Source organism: Amphiprion ocellaris, chromosome 8 (genome assembly GCF_022539595.1).
Source record: "Amphiprion ocellaris isolate individual 3 ecotype Okinawa chromosome 8, ASM2253959v1, whole genome shotgun sequence".
Classification (NCBI taxonomy): domain Eukaryota; kingdom Metazoa; phylum Chordata; class Actinopteri; family Pomacentridae; genus Amphiprion; species Amphiprion ocellaris.
In genome coordinates this window covers 30,650,628-30,671,753 of record NC_072773.1, presented here as the reverse complement: position 1 = coordinate 30,671,753, position 21,126 = coordinate 30,650,628, and the positions used below count along the sequence as shown (strand labels likewise).

General features: G+C 39.9%; 1 protein-coding gene across 3 annotated transcripts in view; it reads right to left on the bottom strand.

Annotated features, from left to right (window-relative positions):
• lrp1ab (low density lipoprotein receptor-related protein 1Ab) overlaps window positions 1-21,126 on the bottom strand; it is a 93,263-nt gene that overhangs the window by 51,970 nt on the left and 20,167 nt on the right. For all 3 annotated transcript variants that reach the window (XM_035947771.2, XM_023269442.3, XM_023269441.3), the window contains exons 3-6: window positions 16,528-16,665; window positions 6,993-7,112; window positions 6,544-6,672; window positions 5,285-5,545 (exon numbers count right to left, since the gene is read on the bottom strand). In XM_035947771.2, the coding sequence (XP_035803664.2) occupies window positions 5,285-5,545; window positions 6,544-6,672; window positions 6,993-7,112; window positions 16,528-16,665 (648 nt within the window). The remainder of the gene's footprint in view (window positions 1-5,284; window positions 5,546-6,543; window positions 6,673-6,992; window positions 7,113-16,527; window positions 16,666-21,126) is intronic.

Sequence of the window (21,126 nt, the reverse complement as noted above, 5' to 3'; positions counted from 1 at the left end):
TCTAGAAAGAGGAAGCTTTGCAGATGGAGACTTGGATTTCTGATGGGAGGGAGGCGGACTTGTTTTAACAGCTGCCAAAGCATGTCCTTTCAAAGCATAGATGTACACACACACACACACACACACACACACACACACACACACACACACATACACACACACACACACACACATATCACACCCATAGCTCACTACTCAGACATATTATATCAAAGTGACCACACTTGTCTCTCCAGTTAATCTAAAGGACAGCTTTGATGTTGGGGTGCATTGAGAGGATATAAACACCACTGACAGAGAGCTGGCAGTGAGCCGGTCCCAAAGCTTTGACCATTCATAAAGAAATGCCTCCAACAATGTTACTCAGAGACACAGCCGAAGCCAATTCCACAACAGAACACAGACACATCTGGGCCCAATACAGAAACCCTCCACTCCACCTACCAAATGTACCCAGAGCTTCAAAATGCTTTCTCTACACGGGGCTTTGAGTCTACTTTATAAGCACAGAAGAGGAGAAAATGGGGGAAAAATATGGAAGATGGAGTTCTGGCAGTGGTAGAGGAAAAGAGACAGTGATGGTGGAAAGATTCTGGTTTGCCTCCAAGCTGGAAATAATTTATTGACAGTCAGCGAAAAGGTAGTGGCTGTGTTTCATCTAAAAAGGGAGGGAACTCTAAATACAAGAGCTAATAAAACAATCACAGTCAAAAAAATTATGGAGGAAGTGAAAACCAGACAAGGATGTTTAATAAACATCAAAACCAAGATTCTGACTAGAGAAAAATGTTCTCATGGAGTTAAGGGGGATAGTGATATTCCCGTTGGTATCAGCTCTAAAACCCTACTCCTCTAAAGAAATCCAGATGGAAGCCTGGCTGCATGAGGCGCTGAATCAGATGCTGCATATACAGAGTAGGGAGACAGTTGTGCAACCCAGCGACTACTGCGTTGTGTAACCACCTACAACTAGTAGAACCCCTTATCCAAGAGAGCCAGCCAGTCTGTTGACGTCTTACCTCATGCAGCTTCTGGTAAGTGGAAAGTTTGCTGGGAAACTGAATGAACCCACCCCTTTCTTCTCATCTAACCACCCTGCCCTCACAAACCCTTTTCTCTTCCTGCCTGTAACACCTACCAGCTCACACTACACTGAAGAAACTGTGGGAGTCTTACTGGCAACAGCAAACACGCTTTCCACCCAACAAGCACAAGTATTTATATACAGGGCCGCAGCCTGTTTGGTTGTTCAAATCAGTCACACAGCGGCGCTTACACTCATGAGGAGCTTAACCAGAATTTGTACTTTAATGTTGTTTCTTCTATTTGCTTGTCAGCGCAAGTATTTACATGTTGGTTGAAAAGCTGAAAAGAATCGTCATCATCCGGCTTCGATAATCCTCTCTGTACCAAGAAGATCCTATTAATCTGCGCAAAAACCTCTTTGACCTCTCAAGGGCACAGCTTTTGGAGTTCAGCAATTATGATTTTCCATCGGGATCTGACATATGACCTCTATTTAAGAGGCAGTAAATCCTAACAGTTATGTCAATAATGCAACAGGTGAAAAGAGGTTATTGGCTAGATAGGAAGGTCTGATGGCAGTATGGGGACAAAAAGTAGCTCCTTTAGAGAGAATGGTTGTGCTCTTTGGATGCAGACGACAGCTCAGAAAATGATGCATCATATGGGAAGGCTTGTTTTAACTATGCAAATCAACATCTGGGGGAAAAACAATGGGATTTTTTGCAGCGAAACAGGAAGCTTTAGATGATTTTTTTTTCCTCTATGACGCTATAAGCTTAACCCTTGTGTCGTCCTGCGGGTCAAAATTGACCCCTTTTAAAGTTTGAAAATGTGGAAAAAAAATGTATTTTCACAGTGAAACTTCTGATGTCCACATTTTCAACATTTTTGGGAAATCTTTGAATATTTTTTGGTGGAAAAAAAGAAATGTTAAAAATGTTTCTTAAGAACATTCACAAAAAAAATCAACCAAAATCCAGTGAATTTCCCTGGATTTTGGGTGATTTTTATGTGAATGTTCTTCAAGGAAATAGAAGTTTTCCTGATATATAATCACTTTAGATTTTTTTGGAAGATTTTTACTAATTTTTTGAAAATATTTAAAAGAATTTTCTTGCCAAATTTGGGGGATTTTTTTTGTTTTTTAATAAAATTTTGAGGGAAATTTTTAAGGAATTATTGGAATTTATTTCCTGAAGGTTTTGCAAATTTTTAGAAATTTGGGGAATTTATTTTTTTTTGCTCAATTGTTGGATTTTTTCAGACAAGGAAAGAATATTTTTTAGTGCTCGTAAATGAAGACAACAGGAGGGTTATGTTAAAGTCTTGAAACATATTTACAAAGAGCCTTTATGCACTGATGTATTCAGGGGAAAAAAACCTCACCATGCTAAGAGGAGGGAGGAAGACTGAACGACGGACAGACAGACATGGGGAAACGTGCTGGTCCCTGCTGTGGAGTTCCGCTCTGAGGGTGGAGAGGATGGGACGGCTCCCCTTTTATCTTCCCAGTCAGGGAATCACACATGCAAACAGAGAAAGCCACATCTGGAACCCTCGTCTACTTATCTGCTCGGCTCTCTCAGGCTCCCAGAAGCTATAAATCACGCTGTTTGTGTGAACCCTGCTCCAAACCCTGCACCTATCCCCAGGTCTGCCCCGCTTACTTTTACTAGCACACCTGAGCCCTGCTCGTTATGGAACAATAACAGAACAGACACGGACACAATGTTGGCACCAATTTTCCGATCAGAATTTGAAACTTCCGTCTCCAAATGAACTCAACTCTCACCCACAGAAATGAGGGGAAGTTTATTCTCTCTTATCTCAGGATGCTAGTTGTAATAAAACTAGGTCATCAAAAGAACAAAATGGAGCAATAAAAAAAACACAATAAGCAGTTACGCAAATGGGACAGCGCATAGGGGGAAACGTGTGCAGAAAAGAGTGAAAAATCCCAATTCATAAAAGGTAATATGTAACTAAGTAACGGGTGCATGAGTCAAAGGTATTTGGGTTGATGTGGCCTCAGCCATGAGCACGTTAAAGTGACCTGACTGGACAGGACCAGAGAGGAATGTAGAGGCTGTTCAGACTGATATAACCCAACCGAGGAATGTAAATACCATCTGCATGACCACTCGCATACACACACACACACACACAAACACACACCTCCAAGGTACAGCAAATCACTACCTTCTCCCTCTCTCGTTTGATCGTCCCCCATGCTTCAGTCTTTCTCTCAGGGTCTGTCTTGCCTCCCACCTCTCACCCCAATTTACCCCTCAGACCACTTAAAAGAGCAACTCTGTCTCCTGGAAATTATACTCAAATACAGCTAAATTGCTTTTCCCCCAATTATGCTCAGGCGCATTGTAATCGCCGGCTGCATTATGTTCACAGGCAACTTTTTCTTTTAAGGAAATGCCACATTTATGAGCTGCATCTGAGTTGGCAGAAGATGGTTGAGGGGTGATGGCAGGAATACAAAGCAGAACTGCAACAACAGGAGACTGGGGTTGGCGTCCACATTTCCGTCTGTGGTGTGGTTTACGAAACAAAGGATTTTGATGAAGGTCTGAAGACGGCTTTTTCTGCCAATAAACCAGTCTACAATCTTTCCTTAACCAGAACTAAACATAGCCATCAACAGTTTAACAATGATTGCAACAATGCACCAAGATCGGATATTTTTGGGCAAAAATATTGAATATATTCCCAATTACATAGATAAAGCTGTGATTTACACCTCTACAAAACATATTTTCTGTTATAGCTCAGCTGTGTAGAGTTATACTTTCAAGAAAACAGGCCTGAACAGAGCAGTAAATGCAGAAGCCACAGTAGCAGGTCAACACAATACAGAAAAGGTGGAACTCTCAGGACTCAATCAATCAACTAGAAAGACCCCATTTTAGGACACTGAGGTCTCTGAGCTTCCCAGCCTGAGCTGTCAGCAGTGACAGCAGTTACACAAGCTTCATTTGAAGTGGATATGAGCCAAGGCACCTCTAATCACATCACAGGTTTCACATCCCACATTTCAGGGTCTACACAACCGGCAGCTCCTCTTGTTTTCCCCACGTCTGCTGTTCCACGCCTGGGGCCAATTCTCAAGGGAAAGCTTCCCGACATGCACGAACGTATGCACACACGCGCACACAAAACCCACGCCCTTGCTTTTTATGTTTTGTCTACATTTCTGCCCCCATTCTTAGAGAGTAACGGCTCTGTCAGCCAGGCGAATAAAAACAAACCCTGTCAGGCTCGTAATCAGAGATAAATCATGTCAGTATTATATGACTAAGACTCTCGCGGGGAAGTAATCACACGCTGTGTATGTTGGTCCGTGTGCGTCTGTCTGAGCGTTGCCCAAGAGATGAAGAGAAGCCTGTGTGTTGAGACAAGGTTCATGGGAGACGCTACGTCCACAAGCCAGACTTGTCATCATTTATCAACACACACAAACATGTGCTATCTAGCCACCAAACATTCTAGGACAAAATGTACAGTACTTTAGAAGAAAAAAAACAGGCAGAGAGGATTTTGTATTTGCTGGGAAAACCTAAAGCCAAATGCCACTGTATCGGAAACCGATGACATGGAGATGAGGGAGATGACACATCCGATTACATGCACACATGCATCAAACAAAAGCAGTGGAAAAACACGTTTCCAAGCTTGTGAATCACCATGCAGAGTCAGTACATAAATCAAGCTCCACAGCAGGTTACTGTTTGCCTGTCAAGAAATGTGCAAACTTCCGCCTGAAGGCATATTGGTAGCCTTGTACGTATTATATCACTGTAATGTAGCTACACACGTACGGCTTCTATAGGATGATTTAGCGGCGTGTCAGGCTGCCCCTGTTCTTAAAAGACAAACCTTTTGAAAAATAAAGCTGGACTCAGCATTTCCACTTGGCACTTTATGCTTGTATGAGCAGCTTTCGGAGACAAGGCCGTATTGCTTCACATCTAACATTAGTCTAAGCTAGGAAATACAGAATTGACCATTTGACTCCTGAGGCGGAGTATGTAAATTTCACAAACAGTGAGCGGACAGCTTGAACTGATTACCTGAGTGCCGCTTGAGTGCTTCTATGCAAGGCAGTCATTTCTCTTTCTCTAGCAATGTCCCCCCTTCAATGTATGACAGTTTTTCCCAAATAGTGTGTCCAATAAAAAAACTATTTCTAGAAACAAACTGCTCCTTCATTTCCGTCACAGTCAGATGACATTTCTCTGCTACTCACGGTGCAAGCTGAGAGAGATGTTGATGGTGCGGATGTTGCTGGCAGGCTTCAGGTCTTGGATGCTGGCACACTTGAGCTGGGTGGCAGCAGGTGTATCGCCCATATCTATCCAGCAGACGGTCTCCTCGGCGTAGATGAAGTCCATAGCCATCGTCTGCTTGGTGGTGATGGACGGGAGCCGCGACGTCGAGCCGCTCAGGGTGGTGCATCGGATGTCGTGGAGGTTGGCAATCAACAGAACGGGCAGACGATCCACTGGCTCTGTGTCGGGTGAACAGAGTGGAGAGGTGGGGGAAAACGTGGGAGAAAAGATTTGAGGAGGAGGTGAGGAAGGGTCAAAGGTCATACGGGTCAATATAAAATTGTGTGACTTTTTGTAACATAGCTGACAGGTATCATAGTTGACATTTTTGCTGTTTTCAGGCCTAAAATCAACATGGCCATATATATATATATTTATATATATATATATATATATATATATATATATATATATATATATATATATATATATATATATATATATATATATTTATATATAAAGATATTGTAGTAAACCTGTTGAAATGCGATAAATCCACACTTGACTCACACACTACTTTATATTAAATAACTCAGAAAGCCTTGGAGTCTGGCCAGTCTTTTCTTCAGGAGGAAATGACATCATGTGGAGCAGGTCATGTGATCTGGAATTAACACACTTCCTTGAGAGGTGTTTTTGTAATGAGGAACTTAGTTGAAAGTGATTTCTTGGACACAGATGCAATTAGTTATTTTCCATATAAAATTTGAGATATTTCCAAAAAAGAAATATCTGTCATGATTATCTCAACTTAATAAAAAGAACACAATTAAAACATTTTTTGAATGAGCTCATTTTATTATTGTTTAGCTAATTAGAAGGTGGTTGTTATTGAAGTTGGACGTTTATGTGGTTGACACTTTAGTGATATCCAGTAATTTTTTATTAATAAGTGATTGTTTCCATAATAAATAATTATGGAATTTGTAAAGACATGATCATAATGAACATAAAAAAACATTGTTTTTTTTCTACTTTTAATAAAAATGTATGCAAGAAATATACCATGGACTTAAAAAGTCCCTCAATTATACATTGACCCATATATTCCTTACACGTCTGTGAAATCTCCACAGTAAACAAGCTTGTAAAACACAAAAGTGAAACACAATGCAGATGTGACCAACAGAGAAACAAATCCACTCTTGTTGGTCTGTTTTTGAGAGTCTTTTCTCACCATTTTTGGCTTTACAGGAGCGGTTGTCTGGCTGCAGCAGGTAGCCCTCCACACAGCCACAGATGTAGCTGCCATCAGTGTTTGTGCACGTCTGACTGCACGTCCCGTACACGCTGCACTCATTGAAATCTACCAGGAGACACAAAAGATTGCTTTAAGAAACACAGTCAGTGATAAAATATAAGAAGCATGTGCTGTTCCTATTAAATAACAAATAATAGATTACAAAAACAAAACACATCAGATAGTAAAAAGCAGATTTACTACCAAACCCTGTGACATACATTTATCTCCTCTCTAAAGGCAAATGTTTGGATAAAAATTCCTAATCTTCTCCACATGCTGCCCCGCACAGATTACAATCAGCAAACACAAAGTCGCAGTAATCAGATGATTGGTTTCTGTTTTACTTTGGCCAAACAGAATACATTTACCAAACAGCCACCCACCTTTACATGTCTTTCCATCTGCAGCAACCTCGTAACCATGTCTACAGTAGCACCGAGGCCCATCATGAGTCACCGCACAGTGAACCTGGCACCCATGGGAGGCACAGTCATGTGCTTGTTCTGAATCAGAAGAAAAACACAGAGTTAAATACTGCAGATGCACAAATACTAACACGGATAGTGGGTATGATCCCAGTGCAATCTTTACAAAGCCACACTAACATTATCCATCCTATCTGGTGTCTCAGTGGAGATCAGACAGGATTGTGTGACTGCATGTGTGTGTGTGTGTGTGTGTGTGTGTGTGTGTGTGTGTGAGAGAGAGTGAGGGTCACACACGTGCATGCATGTGGATTCGTATGTGCAGACAGGGTGATGTGAGCGTGCACACATTAGAGGGCCTCTTCTTTCCCACCCCCAGAGGGAACTCAAGGACGCATCCTTTTGGCAGGAAATGAAAGAGGGGGAATCCACACATCCTCTCATCGTGTCCTCTGTTGGGTGTGCACGGGGATGTGTGTGTCGAGTCAAGGAGACAAATGGAGCCGAGCGTGTGTCATACACTGATATGATAATGTGTCAGCTAGTGGCAGTCATCTGACACTACAGAAAAATAAATACACTTCAGAAAGCGATAGTGCTTTGAAACTGTATGACTTCTACTCATTACTTAGATGTGTGCATCCACCATAAACAGGCCTGTGACCTTCACTGTGTGTGTCCTCACCCAGAGCTTAATTAAATGTGATGCAGCATATAGAGAGCAACTCAAGGAAGAACTTAGACTGCATTAGGGACACAGACATATGATCCAGATCATGTACAGATTTCTATATTCTTAACAAAACTCTGTTACTTTTTTATCTCATATACGTAGATTTATGTTGATATGACAAGCTTATATTATCGTGCTGCAGACCTATAGCCTCTATTCATCTACTCCTTAAAGCTCCAAGGTAAATGTTAAACGGACATGGAGTAGAAACTTCCTTGGTTCGTCAAAACTGTTATAAAATGTAGCCGAAGTTGTTCTTAGAGTGACAAGGCCTCACATGGAAACTTGCGAAAGTGCAAATTTAGTGACAGTTAGCTGGATCATGACCAAAGTGTTTTATGGAGAATCCTAAATGCAAACAAATATTCAGACACAAACGGCTCCCTTTCTTAGAGACCTAATAAAAGAATGTCGATATAATAATGATTTCAGATGATAACATGCAGGTTATTAAGAAATCATTATAAGCTATTGGTATAATTACCCCACTTTAACTGCCTATGCTTGTATATGAGGAAAAACAACTAATATTTGTAAAATAATTTTAAAAAAGAAAAGCAGATTAGGAGGTGTTTGAGGTAGAAGCAAAAATACATGAATTCAACTAAGAGATTCTGATTTACAAGTGGTAGTTTTCACAGCAAGAATATGTTTATTACTTAAGAGTCATATTTTTACAAAAAAAGTTCTCCACAGATCTGTAGCCAGTCAAACAACTTCCGATCATGGTTTGAATCTGTCATTTAGGTTGTGTGAGATAAATTCAATATAACATCACTCTGAATTAACATGCTTATTTTAGACTGATGACAACATACTAGTCTGAATTCTTTAAGCCACATTTAAATGAGAGTCAGAGGCCTGTACCATAAGGTGGGATTTGAGGTTAGCGAGGTTCTCTTCAGGTTTAATTCTGAGTTTTCTAGACTATGACAGTGGTTCACGTTGTGGTAATTTCTGCTGAACACCTAACCAGCTAAGATAACGGACCAACATGTACTAAAAAAACACCTAATGACTGATAAGTTCTCGTGAAAAATAACATCACCATTCCAGGAAAATTCAACCGAGATTGATGAGATAGAGAAAGTTGAACGCTTTTAAAGCTGCAAGTGATTTCAAAGCCATTTCATTGCTTCACACTGATACAATCCTGAAACACAAGCAGACTAAAACCCTGAAGCCTTATAGCATGAATGTTGACCTTATAAGATTTGGAATAAGCCTGTTGACCAAATATTTAATTATGGTTTTATATTTGTTCTTTATTTGCTCCCTGGAGTAGAAAAAGGAAAGTTAAAGCTGTCTCACGTGATCATTAGAATGAGAATATGAGATTACTGGATTCATCCTCCACATTACCATGAAAATTATTTTATTCTTTAAATTAGCTTTCTTGCGAGTAGCATAAACTAATTACTTCTGTAAGTTTGTTATACAATTTTTGGGTTCCATGATGATGATTAAATTGACTGTTGAATGAGGAACCTAAATTTAAGCAATTTACACACAATGAACAGCGGTATTGATAATCCTATTAAATATGCATTCATACAGTCTGGTTTTTTTTTTGTTTTTTTTTTCAGCTTCCCTTTCTGACTTTGGTTGCAACAGCTGAGTTGCTTTAAGCCTGCATTATATTTTAAAAGGTCTAATATTGGTATAGGATTATAGTTCGTTCTTCTTGCAAGGAATATGCACTTCTAAACGTGTTCATTGGTCATCTGGTGCCAACGCTGCCCCTTTTATGCGAGAGCGCACAAAGCCAGGTTCAGAAAACTGCTATTGTTGGGTTGAGTGAGGATAACAAAAAGACATTCTGAATATGCTGAACATGCTTCATGCTGCCAGAAGCAACTCTTAAATGGAAACATGCAAATCTAAAGAGCGAAACTTTACTATAAACCTCTTCAGAAACACTCTCATTTAATCATCTAAAAAGTGCAGCCACAGATACAACAAAACCACAAATAAATAATGAAAGAAAAGAGGTTTCTCCAGTGAAATTTATCTTAGCGTCCAAGAAACAAGGGTGATTGGTCACGGACACACTGTGTGTACAGTAGCTAGTGGTAGTATGGCAGTGAGGAGCGGAAACTGGACTAGTGAAGGGCCCTTATTATATAAAGCCTGTGGCACTCTGGGCCATAATGACTCCTTTGTTGTGGCCCCGGTGAAAGGAAGAGTCCCCCAGCAAACATTGTGGCCCATATCGAATCCATTCACCAAGCCTCACACAGTGTGAGACCACAGGCAACTAGAGAGCTGAAATACCAACAATATGCATCTCTGTCCACGGTCACTTTGCTCCATTTTGTACCTGAGTGTCTAACTATGGGTGGCCGATACATGCAAATATCACAGAGTAAGTTAACTCACATCCATTCTGTTTGTTTTTTCTTAAATAAGTTCTATTACAATTACAAAATTAAATCTTTTTTTTTGATTAAAAAAAAAGTCAATTTCAAGGGTTCATACTATTGACAGACTTGGATTTGAACTTGACTTAAAATGCATCAAAAACGCACCTAGAAGGTAAGCGAAAGAAAAATATTGCTTAGAGCCAACTTTGATTCCCTTTTTTGACTTATTCTTAAGAAATAATATCATTTTTCTCTGTGAAAGTCAAAAATAGGGTTCTGGATGGGAAACCTTTTGTCTGATCTTAACTCAGAGAGCTTCTGTAGCTGTGTGATAATGAGGAGAAGAGGTGCACAGGAAAGACTTGGAGATATAAACTGAACAGTAGCATAGAAAACAACAGCAGACCAGAAGAACGGAGGAAAAAAAAACAAGAAAGAAGAGGTGGAGATGAGTACACAAAGGGCTTAAGGATATGAAGTTAGAAAGCTTCAGCTACAGGAAAACAAGCAACAGCAGCGTGTCAGACGTTTGAACAGGGGTTAATGAACGAAGCAAACAAATCACACAGTGACACACCATAAGGCTTCAGTCCTGAACAAGCATGGAAAAGCCATTGATCCTGTTACCGCATGGATGGCAACCCTCAGTTTCACTCATCTATAATTCTTTAAAGGGAAGCAGGGAGTAAACGTATGAAGTATGAAGCTGTTTGCCAATTACCCTGGGTGCTTACCAAACACGCTCAAACGACTGGATTACGTTGCAGGTGCCGGCAGTTTTTTTTGAGCTTGGAAAATCCAGTTTTATTCACCGTGCACCTGCAACCTGGAATAACCTGCAGAGCAACATAAAGCTTGATTCATTTTTATCCCAGGAGCATTTTAGGGTTTTTAACTTTGCCGTATTTTACCTACAGCTGTGCTTCTTGTAGTCAGTTTAAATGGTCTAAATACTCCTAATGGTTTTATTATTTAACTATTCTTACTTCTATATAATGTTTTTATTCATCCATTTGTCCAGGTTTCATCAATACCATGCTCCAATTTTAAAAACAGGTTGAATAAATGAATGAAAAGGATCATTAGACTGAGTTTAATCAGAATTTTTTTAAACTACAAGTAGCGACTTGATGTCAAAATACTTATGTGCAGACTTGAATACACATCAGTGATTCAGAGCACCAGACTGGAAATATTAAGTATGTATGGGAATGAAACCACAAGCTTCAGTCGCATCGCTCTGAGGTTGCAACAACACCCTGCAAATGTGAGGTGAGATCTTCACATTAACTAAAGAAAAGGTTACCACTGAAAAGACCGATGACTAAAACACTAGACAACCCACACAAACAAAATACGGACAAAAAAATAGCAAATGGTAGCGATTAGCATAAACACAACTGCAATATTGGGGGAGTTTTTTAGGCTTGGCCTTCACAAGTCCATGGAGAAATTTATGAAAGCTGACAGGATAGGCACAACAAGATACAGGTTGAATGAGGCAGAGAACTGTATGCATGTAATTATGCAACAAAACAGTCGAACTGAGTGATTTCATAAATCTCACTACTTAAAACTATCATCTCTCCTGTCTGTATTCAAATCCAACTTAAATTAAATAAAGCCTATCTGTCCGTTTCTACATCCATCATCCATAAATGAAAGCAACAATTCAACAAAACTGTATAAACAGGCTATTCCAGTGTGTGACATTTTCAAAGAGAGGCAATTCACAGGACATTCCTACCTTTGTGCTCTCCCTGTCTGGAAACAAGTTTACACATGCCTTAGCAGAATAAGCACCGCTGACAGGAGCCTACTGTTTTTCTACGTGGTGCCATCAAATTACCTCATTTCTACTTCAAGTATGTATTCCTAACGTAACTGAAGTATGTTTTTGAATTTGCCCGCATGAGCCGCCATTCCCCACATTTCTCTGATCGGGTTGTTTCTATGGCAACCACTTTTTTCCCTCCCAATTTTACACAGTTCATCTGGGTCTATATTGGATTTTTTAAAAATATGGATATGCACAATTTTCATGTAATTAAGTTGTGTTCCAGCACTGTATATCATAGTATGAAGTATTTGGATTGAAACTCATCATCTGCAACTTTGAGAATGTGATTGTTATTAAAGTTTAGAAAGTCACCAAGCTCAATTAAACACAAATTAAGGCAGCATCGGAAACAATTCAGCTGCTCCATTGTAAATCTACTTTGTGATTATTGGGTTTCACTGTTGCAGTCTAGCACATAGATGACATTAGTTGGTGGGAAAAGCTAGCACTTATATAAAACTAGCAATGCCGGGATGCAAGAAAATGCTTCAAGTGGGCAGGAGGGCAAAGCAAATGGAAGCACAAAGAATATTCCTTGGCTGTTGTTTGCAGCGTTCACAATCAAAGGGGGCAAAGTAACCATTTGCAAACACACACAGGCCAGCAGCTTGAGTAATGAGCAAACAGTAGCCAACTTATTCCCAAACAGTGGCAGCATGCTGCCCAGATGTCTAAATCTGAACTCACACAAATACTCAAACACAAACGTACAAATAGTCTCACAAAGTACACACACCGTGGCACCAAACATTCCCAAGCAGACACATGGCAGTGTAACTTTCTGGGGGAAAAAAAAAAAACATCAATGCTTAAAATTTCTTTAATCTGCTGCCTATAATGAGTTAAGAAATATACAACAGTTTACAACACTGGTGTGTCTACATACAGTGACAGGTAAAGCAGTAAAACAGGCCTCATCATGCAAGACAACTCTTGTAACCCCAGTCAATAAACTCATTTAGGTCAAGACCCAGTCATGAATAAAGATGGTAATGTGCTCTTTCCACAGGCAGCCTCAAGTAGCCGATGACCAGTTCTCATTCCACAGTTAGCGGGACATGAAGGACAATGAAAGCCTGTGAATAAGCAATAGCATCGGACCGCTGCAATAATCAGGGTTTTCTGTGAGGCATCAAGGAAAAGACAGAAGCTCACAGGAGTCCTGCCATGACCCCATTTTTCTTCCCTATCAATCAGTCTCGTCTGAAGGAGGAAAGTCTAAAGCCTTGTCTCCAAAGTGAAGTCTCATCACCCTCAGAATGACAGAGAAAGGACAAACACAGGGCTGCAGATCAATGAAAAGGCTCAACTTTCACCCATTTGACCACAAAACATCAGAACTTCTGAAACAGTCTATTAAAGTTGCATTTAAGTAATCAGGCCTCTAAAACAAAAGATATATATTTTTTGACCAAATAATAAGCAAGTACATCCCTGAGCAATATCAATCTAATATGAATGATTCAAATCCCTTATTTTTTGAACACTACATATGCTTGCCTTTTTGAAAAGAAATGTTCTCTAGAGGCAGCCACTCTTTGCTGGAGGTGCTGTGTTGCTCCACCTTTCTATTTAAAAACTGCAAAGGTCTTCTATTGGATTCAAGTCAAGTAACATACTTGTCCAGGTCAGAGTTTTCACTATTTATTTCTTTAGAAATCTCTTTTGTGATTTTGGCATTGTGCTTTGGATATTGTTCTTCTGCCAAAGCTTCTGGAGAATCTGTATCATCTTTTGAGTCAGTGTTTATATCCACAAACACTATCCATGAATGTCATCTGTGCAACACTTTCACACTCAAGCAGCGCTACATCATTACACTCCCAGCTCTGTGCTTCACTGTTAGGATTATGAATTCATTGTGGCAGGCTGGCTAGGTTCACGCCAAACACGCTGAACCAGATCAGAGCCAGTTGAAATGATCTTGGTCTCATCTAACCAAAGAATGTGCTCCCAAGATTACATCGATCTTCCTTGTTAAGTCTCAAAGTCAGATTCTTTCAAATTCTTTGGCAATTCTTTTCCATGGAGCCAAGGTGCAGATTTACAGATAAGCACAGGCCATAATTCCAAAACTGAGAAGGGTTCTGTTGTTTATCATAACTGAATTCATGCAAATAGGCTAATTGGAAAACGCAGCTGGACTCAGGTGTTTTTAAGTAGTGTGTCTGTCATCACAGGTGTAATTACTTTTGTGGCCTTGAGTTTCTACTCTGGGGATTGTATGTTCACTATACTCATTACAAAGTATTTGTTTTTCATTGTTCATAAGAGGAAATACTTGGAAACACTGCAATTATTGATAAGTAATTCAAAATTTAAGATAAGATAATCCTTTATTTCTCCCCACGCCAGGGAAAATTCACATCATTAGAGCAAGCTTATTTAGCAACAAACATAGGAATAGTAATAAAATAATAATAAAATACTAATAATATTAATATTTACAGGGATGAGAAATGAAAAATGAATAAGTACAGTACTGGCACACTGTAAAAAACACAATATAAAGGGGCTTGTAAAAATAAGTTTAAAGAAGTACAAAGATGCAGCAGTGCAAGAATAGCAGTGAAAATTTTATGGTTTGGGATGATATGATATGACCATACTGCAATACAAAATAAAATAAACTACATTGCAAAGAGGTGCATTGTTTTGCTGTATACTGTATGTTGTAATTGAATTTACTTTTGTACAAAATCAAGTGACAAATAAAGTGTCGGATTAAGTGCTATATCTGAACCTTGTAACCGTATCAGCAGAATCAACCTCACCACACATTATCATACCTTTATACAAAGTATGCTACATTATTCCAAGTCTTGCCACACACTATGAAAAGACAGAGGAGATTTATTTCAGCCAGATAAAATTCCAGGCTGACCTACCTTGCTACACTCCCCTTTCTAACCAGTCTTGTCAACAACTCTGGCAGAATTACTTTGACACACTGACTGACAAAGTGCGCTTTCAGACAGCAGCGCGCAGGTATACTTGCACAACCCAGCAGTTTGTACAAGCAAACACTAGGATGCCTGTGAAAGCCTTTCCCTGAAAAGAGGTGGGTTCACAAATAGCAATGGCAAAAGTTCTGGACACACTGCTGGTGTGTTTGTATGCCGGGTAATGGGTGTGTTCGGGTGTATTTGCAAGAATGTGACTGTGTGAGTGCATATCTGTGTGCACGTGTGCACGCGTACTTGCATTAAAAGGCGCATGAGCATGTAGGCGCTGGTGTGTGTTGACCGCTGCTTTGCTGCAAACAGCTGGACTTGTGTCCTCTTGGACAGGCAGTGCATGTTGCGGCTGCATGACATCATGGCAGTGTTGCATAAAAGGCTTGTCTTGCAGTGATGACCAAACGTGTGGGATACTAACACTTTCACCCACTCTGTGCAACTACATCAGCCCAACAGCACTCCTGCTCTTCTGGTCTAAACTAATCGCACTTCAAGTTGTGACTAATTCACGACAACTTTTTATTCCAATCACTCAACGCTAGGTAGATGGTTTATAGATTATTTATCTGGGGCAGTCTGATAAGAAAACTGCTTTGCGTTATACTTCAATTTGAAGTACAACCATAATAAAACACTGACAATGAATACATAAAGCTATAAACTGATTTAGTAGATAAAACATATAAATGGGTACACAGACGTGAAATCCACAACAAACTGAATAAGGAACTAAAAAGGTCTATGACTCAAGTTTACTATCGCAGGTAAACAGTAGAAGCTTTGGTTCATATTTTAATATTACCAGAAGAGGTAAGCTGAATCAAGATTACCATTAATGTTTGCGAACTTGGCACACACACCCCTGATTAAACTTTGGCCTACTGAGAATTCAGTGTTGATAGTAAATATCTGATTAAGTGTATTCCAGGAAATGAATAGTAAAATAATAAAAACAAACAGACTCAAAGCTGTATGCAGCAGATTTCTTTTGAAAACAGGTATTTCAAGATGAATCATTGCAGCTATACACCAGGCTGAATCTCAGACAGCTGTATCTGAGGGCTGCCTTGCTGAATACTGAGGCAATCCTCTCAAGGCAGCCAGTGTTTGCTCCTTTGTCAGCGGCAACAAAGACGCACACTATGGACTCAATATGTCCCATCACTCGTTCTTCTGTTGTCTCTAATTAATAGCGGAGGATTTGATGGGATTCGTCTTCGGCAGCATCTGGGCTGAATGCTCATTATTCTTGCAGGGATTGGGGGGAAACTGCCTCATGGCTGGGCTGATTGATAAATTAATGACTTTTTCCCCCAGAAAGAGAAATTCCATTGTAATTGCACAACCCAGAAGCAGGCGGACACATTAAAGGACCTAATAGAGGAGATTATTTGATAGAGATTATAGTTGGGGATGGGAAGACAAGGAGATGGCCTTTTTCTTCACAATAGAAGCTGGCTGGTCAATTTTGACCTACAACAAAGGGCAATGCTCCCTTGTGTGACAGAGATGATAGAGAAAATGATGATGCCATCTGTGTGTTTTGCAGAAAATGGAGGTTAGAAAATGTACGAGTGTGCTTTTGTGTGTCTATTACCTCTGCAGTGAGGCCCTTCATCCCAGCCGTCAGAGCAGTCAGGGACTCCATCGCACAATTTGCTCATATGGATACACACATCCAGGTCCAGGCAGCCGTGTTCATTGACAGGACACTGGTTCACCCTGTTGTGTGAACCTGGAAAACAAGGAACACATATATAAGCACACACAAAAGTAGAGAGCAGTATGTACAGTTCAAAACAGAACCTATGAGTGCATTTTACAGTTTAGACTGTGAAAACAAGTGAAACTAAATTCCTAACAGTGGGCCCATTAGCCTTTAACCCTTTGATGCACAGCATGGGTCAAAAGTGACCCATATTCAATGGAATATAGCTGTCTCTTGACCCATGTTGCGCATCAAAGGGTTAAACCCTATCAAAAATGCAACGACCTCAATGAAGATCAACAAAAAGGTAACATACTTTAAAGCACAACAATTAAATAATAACATTTTTTTATTCAAATCTTCTTATAATATTTATTTGATCGAACAGTCTCTGTGAGAACCTAACCTCTTGTGCAAAAATAGGAAGAAGAAATACAACATGGATAACAACAATACATAGTCAGCAGCAGAACAACATACAACACATGTGACCATTTGTCTCTCATACTGCTTTATGGAGATACAGCTTGGTTTTTATGTCCTTTTGACTAGACTCTGAGTCTAGTAAGATGAAACATTGCCCATGTAATTCTCAACTACTCCTCAATGTTGGGTCAACTCATGTTTACAGAAGGCAAACAGATAATTTAGGAATTCATTAAAAAATATATCTTAAGCTCTTTTAAATCTACTCTTCAGATCATCTCTCAGACCGTGGTAATATAATTTTTCTTCTCCATCACTTGAATCAGGTCCAAGTTCATGACTTTGCTCTTATAGTCAACTTAAGTAAATCACCCACAAGATCATCCTGTATGTTGAGTAGAGAGGGACTGGTAATAAACTGTCCAACATTATGTACATGCCAGCTGATAAGTAACAGGAAGTTCTAGTCCATAGAGACCATTACATAGTTCTGTTCTTCAATGAGAGAGCACTGGCAAGTTGATTTTCCTTCTTCCTGGATTTCTCCAGTTCAAAAATCACCAAAAAACTGATCATTATCAAGAGTGATCCATATCAAAAGAGCTGTATAGATACAGCAGCTTCAAGTAAACCTTATCCAGATGGAGGGCTTTAGCTTAAAGAAGCACTTTGAGATAAGAATCACATCAATACAAAGTCAAACACTTTATTTTCTTCTCTTAATGGGGAAAGGACCCAGGGTTAATTTGCTGCCAATCTTCATGGCCCGGAACCACCACAGAGAACAGGTTAAACCCCACACAGAAATGTATAATTCTAGCTGACTGCTGTGAGATAAAGGGCTCTGTGGTAACTTTTGTCAGAGACATAGAGCCAAATATGATGTACGATTACCATATGTGCACACATGTAGTGACTGTATACCATCAACGTGTCCAAAAGGAACACTGTTAAATGTGGTCTGCAGATGTGATCAGTTGGCAGATATTGAAGGAAGGAAATGACAAAAAGTAATTGAAATACTGCATCTGTAGGGGTGCAGAGGGCAAAGGACACAATGTCCTCTGGTCCAGAAAAAGCACAGTGTTTTTTTTTTTTTTTCCAGTGTCAGACCAGAACATACAGTAGATGCAGTCTCTTCCCCTCACTCTCTCCCACTCTTCTCTATCTGTCCTCACAGCCCACACTGCAGAGCAAACAGTTTGCCTTGGCTGTTTTTCTTCTTCTTCCTCCTCCTCCTCCACCTCTCTCTTTCTCTTTCTCTTTCTCTTTCTTTCTTTCTTTCTTTCTAACATCTGCTGACCCATTTTAGAAAAACACTCGAAGCAGAGAAAATAAAGTTCACCTCGTTCACAGGAAACGATCTGTAGAGTTCTGCGGGTTATGCGTGGTGCTGGGAGAGGCTTTGAGAGGATGGTGTCTGAATGTGCTGCAAACCTGCTTCAGATGTCTCCTTCACAACTTTGCATGCATAAAGTCTTCAGTCGCTGAATATTAAGCAGCTGTTGCAGCCACAATGCAGTTCGTTTGACCCTCAAATCTGCTTTTATCCACACGGCGTTTATTCTTATCTGAATTGAGGGTTTGAGTATAGAGGGTGTCATGCTGTATTTTTACAGCCTATAAAGCCTGCCGAGAAAATTGGGGGCAATGAAAATGTAACTGAATTGACTTGGCATGATGCACACTGTGCTATATCTTTCCATTTTGCATATCAAGTTGAGAAGTGAAAATACTTCTCTTGGCATGTCTAACCCAAAAATGCATGCTTATTAAAAAAAAAAGAAACGCCATTCAATGACTCAAAACGATGTTCTTAAAAACTTACACAAGGAAGCGAGAACATTTGCCTGCATGTCGGCATTCCCTGAGGAAAACCACAAGCATTCCCTCTGAGTCCTCTCTATCCATCCAAGAGATTAGTAACCACATACAGAACATAAAACCTAACTCAGTTAAAACAAGTGCCTTAAAGTGACACGAGCTTCCATAATGATCCCACCACAGCTGCCTGTGTGGAAAATGTGCCACGTTCGAACAGAGAATTAGCTCCTAATACATGTGGCTTAGGAAGAAGAGGAGTCGCTCTCCCGTCTGGGGGGTGCTGGCATATTAGCAGCCCTCCTACAGCCTCAGCCTCTAAGCCAAGCCTGATTTACATTCAATAAACTGCCAACATGGGGATTTTTACATAAACTGCAGTACCAGGAATAAACTGCCATGTACTCTGGAAATGAAACCCCTGCCAAGGATTTAGCATCTGTCAACAGTTTTCAGGGGAGTATAAAAGGCAAGTCAGACTGAAAGTCATCTGAATGATACCCACTGCAGAAACATTTGTCTTTGCAGCTATGCACCTTGTGAGCATATATCATGAGATGTTGAGCAGATACGGTGACTGTGTATCCTGCTAAACTAAACCAGGAACCAGGTTACACTCCACAGAGAGACCTAATCTCTACTCGCCATCACACCCACAACAAACTCTTCTAAAGCACACGTCCCTAACTATTCCACTGTCCAGGCTGCAAGCTGAATACGTTTTTGGAAACACACTAACAACTGCCAGCAATACACAACAGTCAGGAAGAATTGTTTGAGTTCCACAACACAGTAATACCTTGGCAGGAGCTGAATAGGGAGCAGTGGCAGAAAACTAAATAGAAAGGACAATATGGTGGATTAAATAACTTTGCAGGAGGGACAATGGAGGCGAACTCTGTACTCCCTGCTCCAGTTTGGGAAGTTGTTGGCAGTGTATTACAAAAAGATCCCCTTATATTGGCAGCACACATTTTGTGCATCATCATACAGAAAACTGCAAGAAAGCAGCGGAACTTTTTCTGTCTCTTCACACACATTGCATAAATTTAAATTTACATTGTATTTCAATACAGTTCTGTAGCTGCTCCTTAGACAATTCAGGACACGTTTCATTAGGTGCTGAAGCTAAAACATCTCTTTTAGTGACTGTTCTAATAGTGTGTGGACCACTTTGTTGTAATTAGAGTCGACACAAGGTGGTGTCTTGCACCAAGCCCCTCTACTCCATTGTTTTTGCAAGTTTGCAGTTGTTCAACCTTCTTTTCCTACCTTTCCAAAAACACCAAACCTTGATCAATTTGTCTTTTAAAGGTTCTGTTGCCTCGCCAACCTCGAATGCCTCAATATAAATAACATCCCAACAGGAATTTGGACTGATTCCATTCTAGTTTGGACTACTTCACAGCATTCTGCTCAAAACGTTGTTAATCTTAAAACAAGTTTCCCAGCCAAGTGTACAGTTAGTAGCTTTTAAAACAGATTGTGTAAACTGGTTCTCTCAGATGGTTTTGATTTAGCCTTCAATGAATATCTCACACAGAAAGGCCACTCATTCAAGTGCTGATCACTTTTTTTTTTGCACCTTTCATTTTCAAACTGGGGATTTACATGGTGTCAGAGAGGCAACAGTATGTAAACTAGTTCATCATGTCTCCAGTGCCTTTTCTGAACTGAAAGATAGAAGATCTGTGATGCTGCAGGCAATGAAAACTATAAATTGTATGAGTGAATATGAAAAAAATCCCAGAAGATACTGGCTGTATAGATTCTATAGCTGTCATATCCCCATGCACACTCCTTTAACCTAAATGCTGAGAGAAGAACTGCTGCATTTACATAATTGTATGCTACAATGTGAAAGCTGCCTTTAAAACTTTGGCCATTAGAATATATTTTCTGATTTTACCCCTTTTTCTTGCTGCCATTGTCTTTTGATCCTAGTATTTTATCTTCTTATGATCAGTTGGAACTTCAGTCTTCAGGCTCATATACTCTCAGTAATAAGAGGTGACACAGGTTACTTGTTTATTTGGGTTGTAGTGAACTCTTTAGTTAGGAAGTAAGTAATCAAATTAATGATTTGCTTGAGAAAACACATTCTGTAACATCATGAACTATTCTACAATAAGCCAGAGGTTAATTTATATATTGACTGAGAGATCAGCACTGAGCGTGTTTTTACCACAGCAATATTTTCTTAACTCTCACCTTGCGTTAGAATCTCTAGTTTCTTCTACT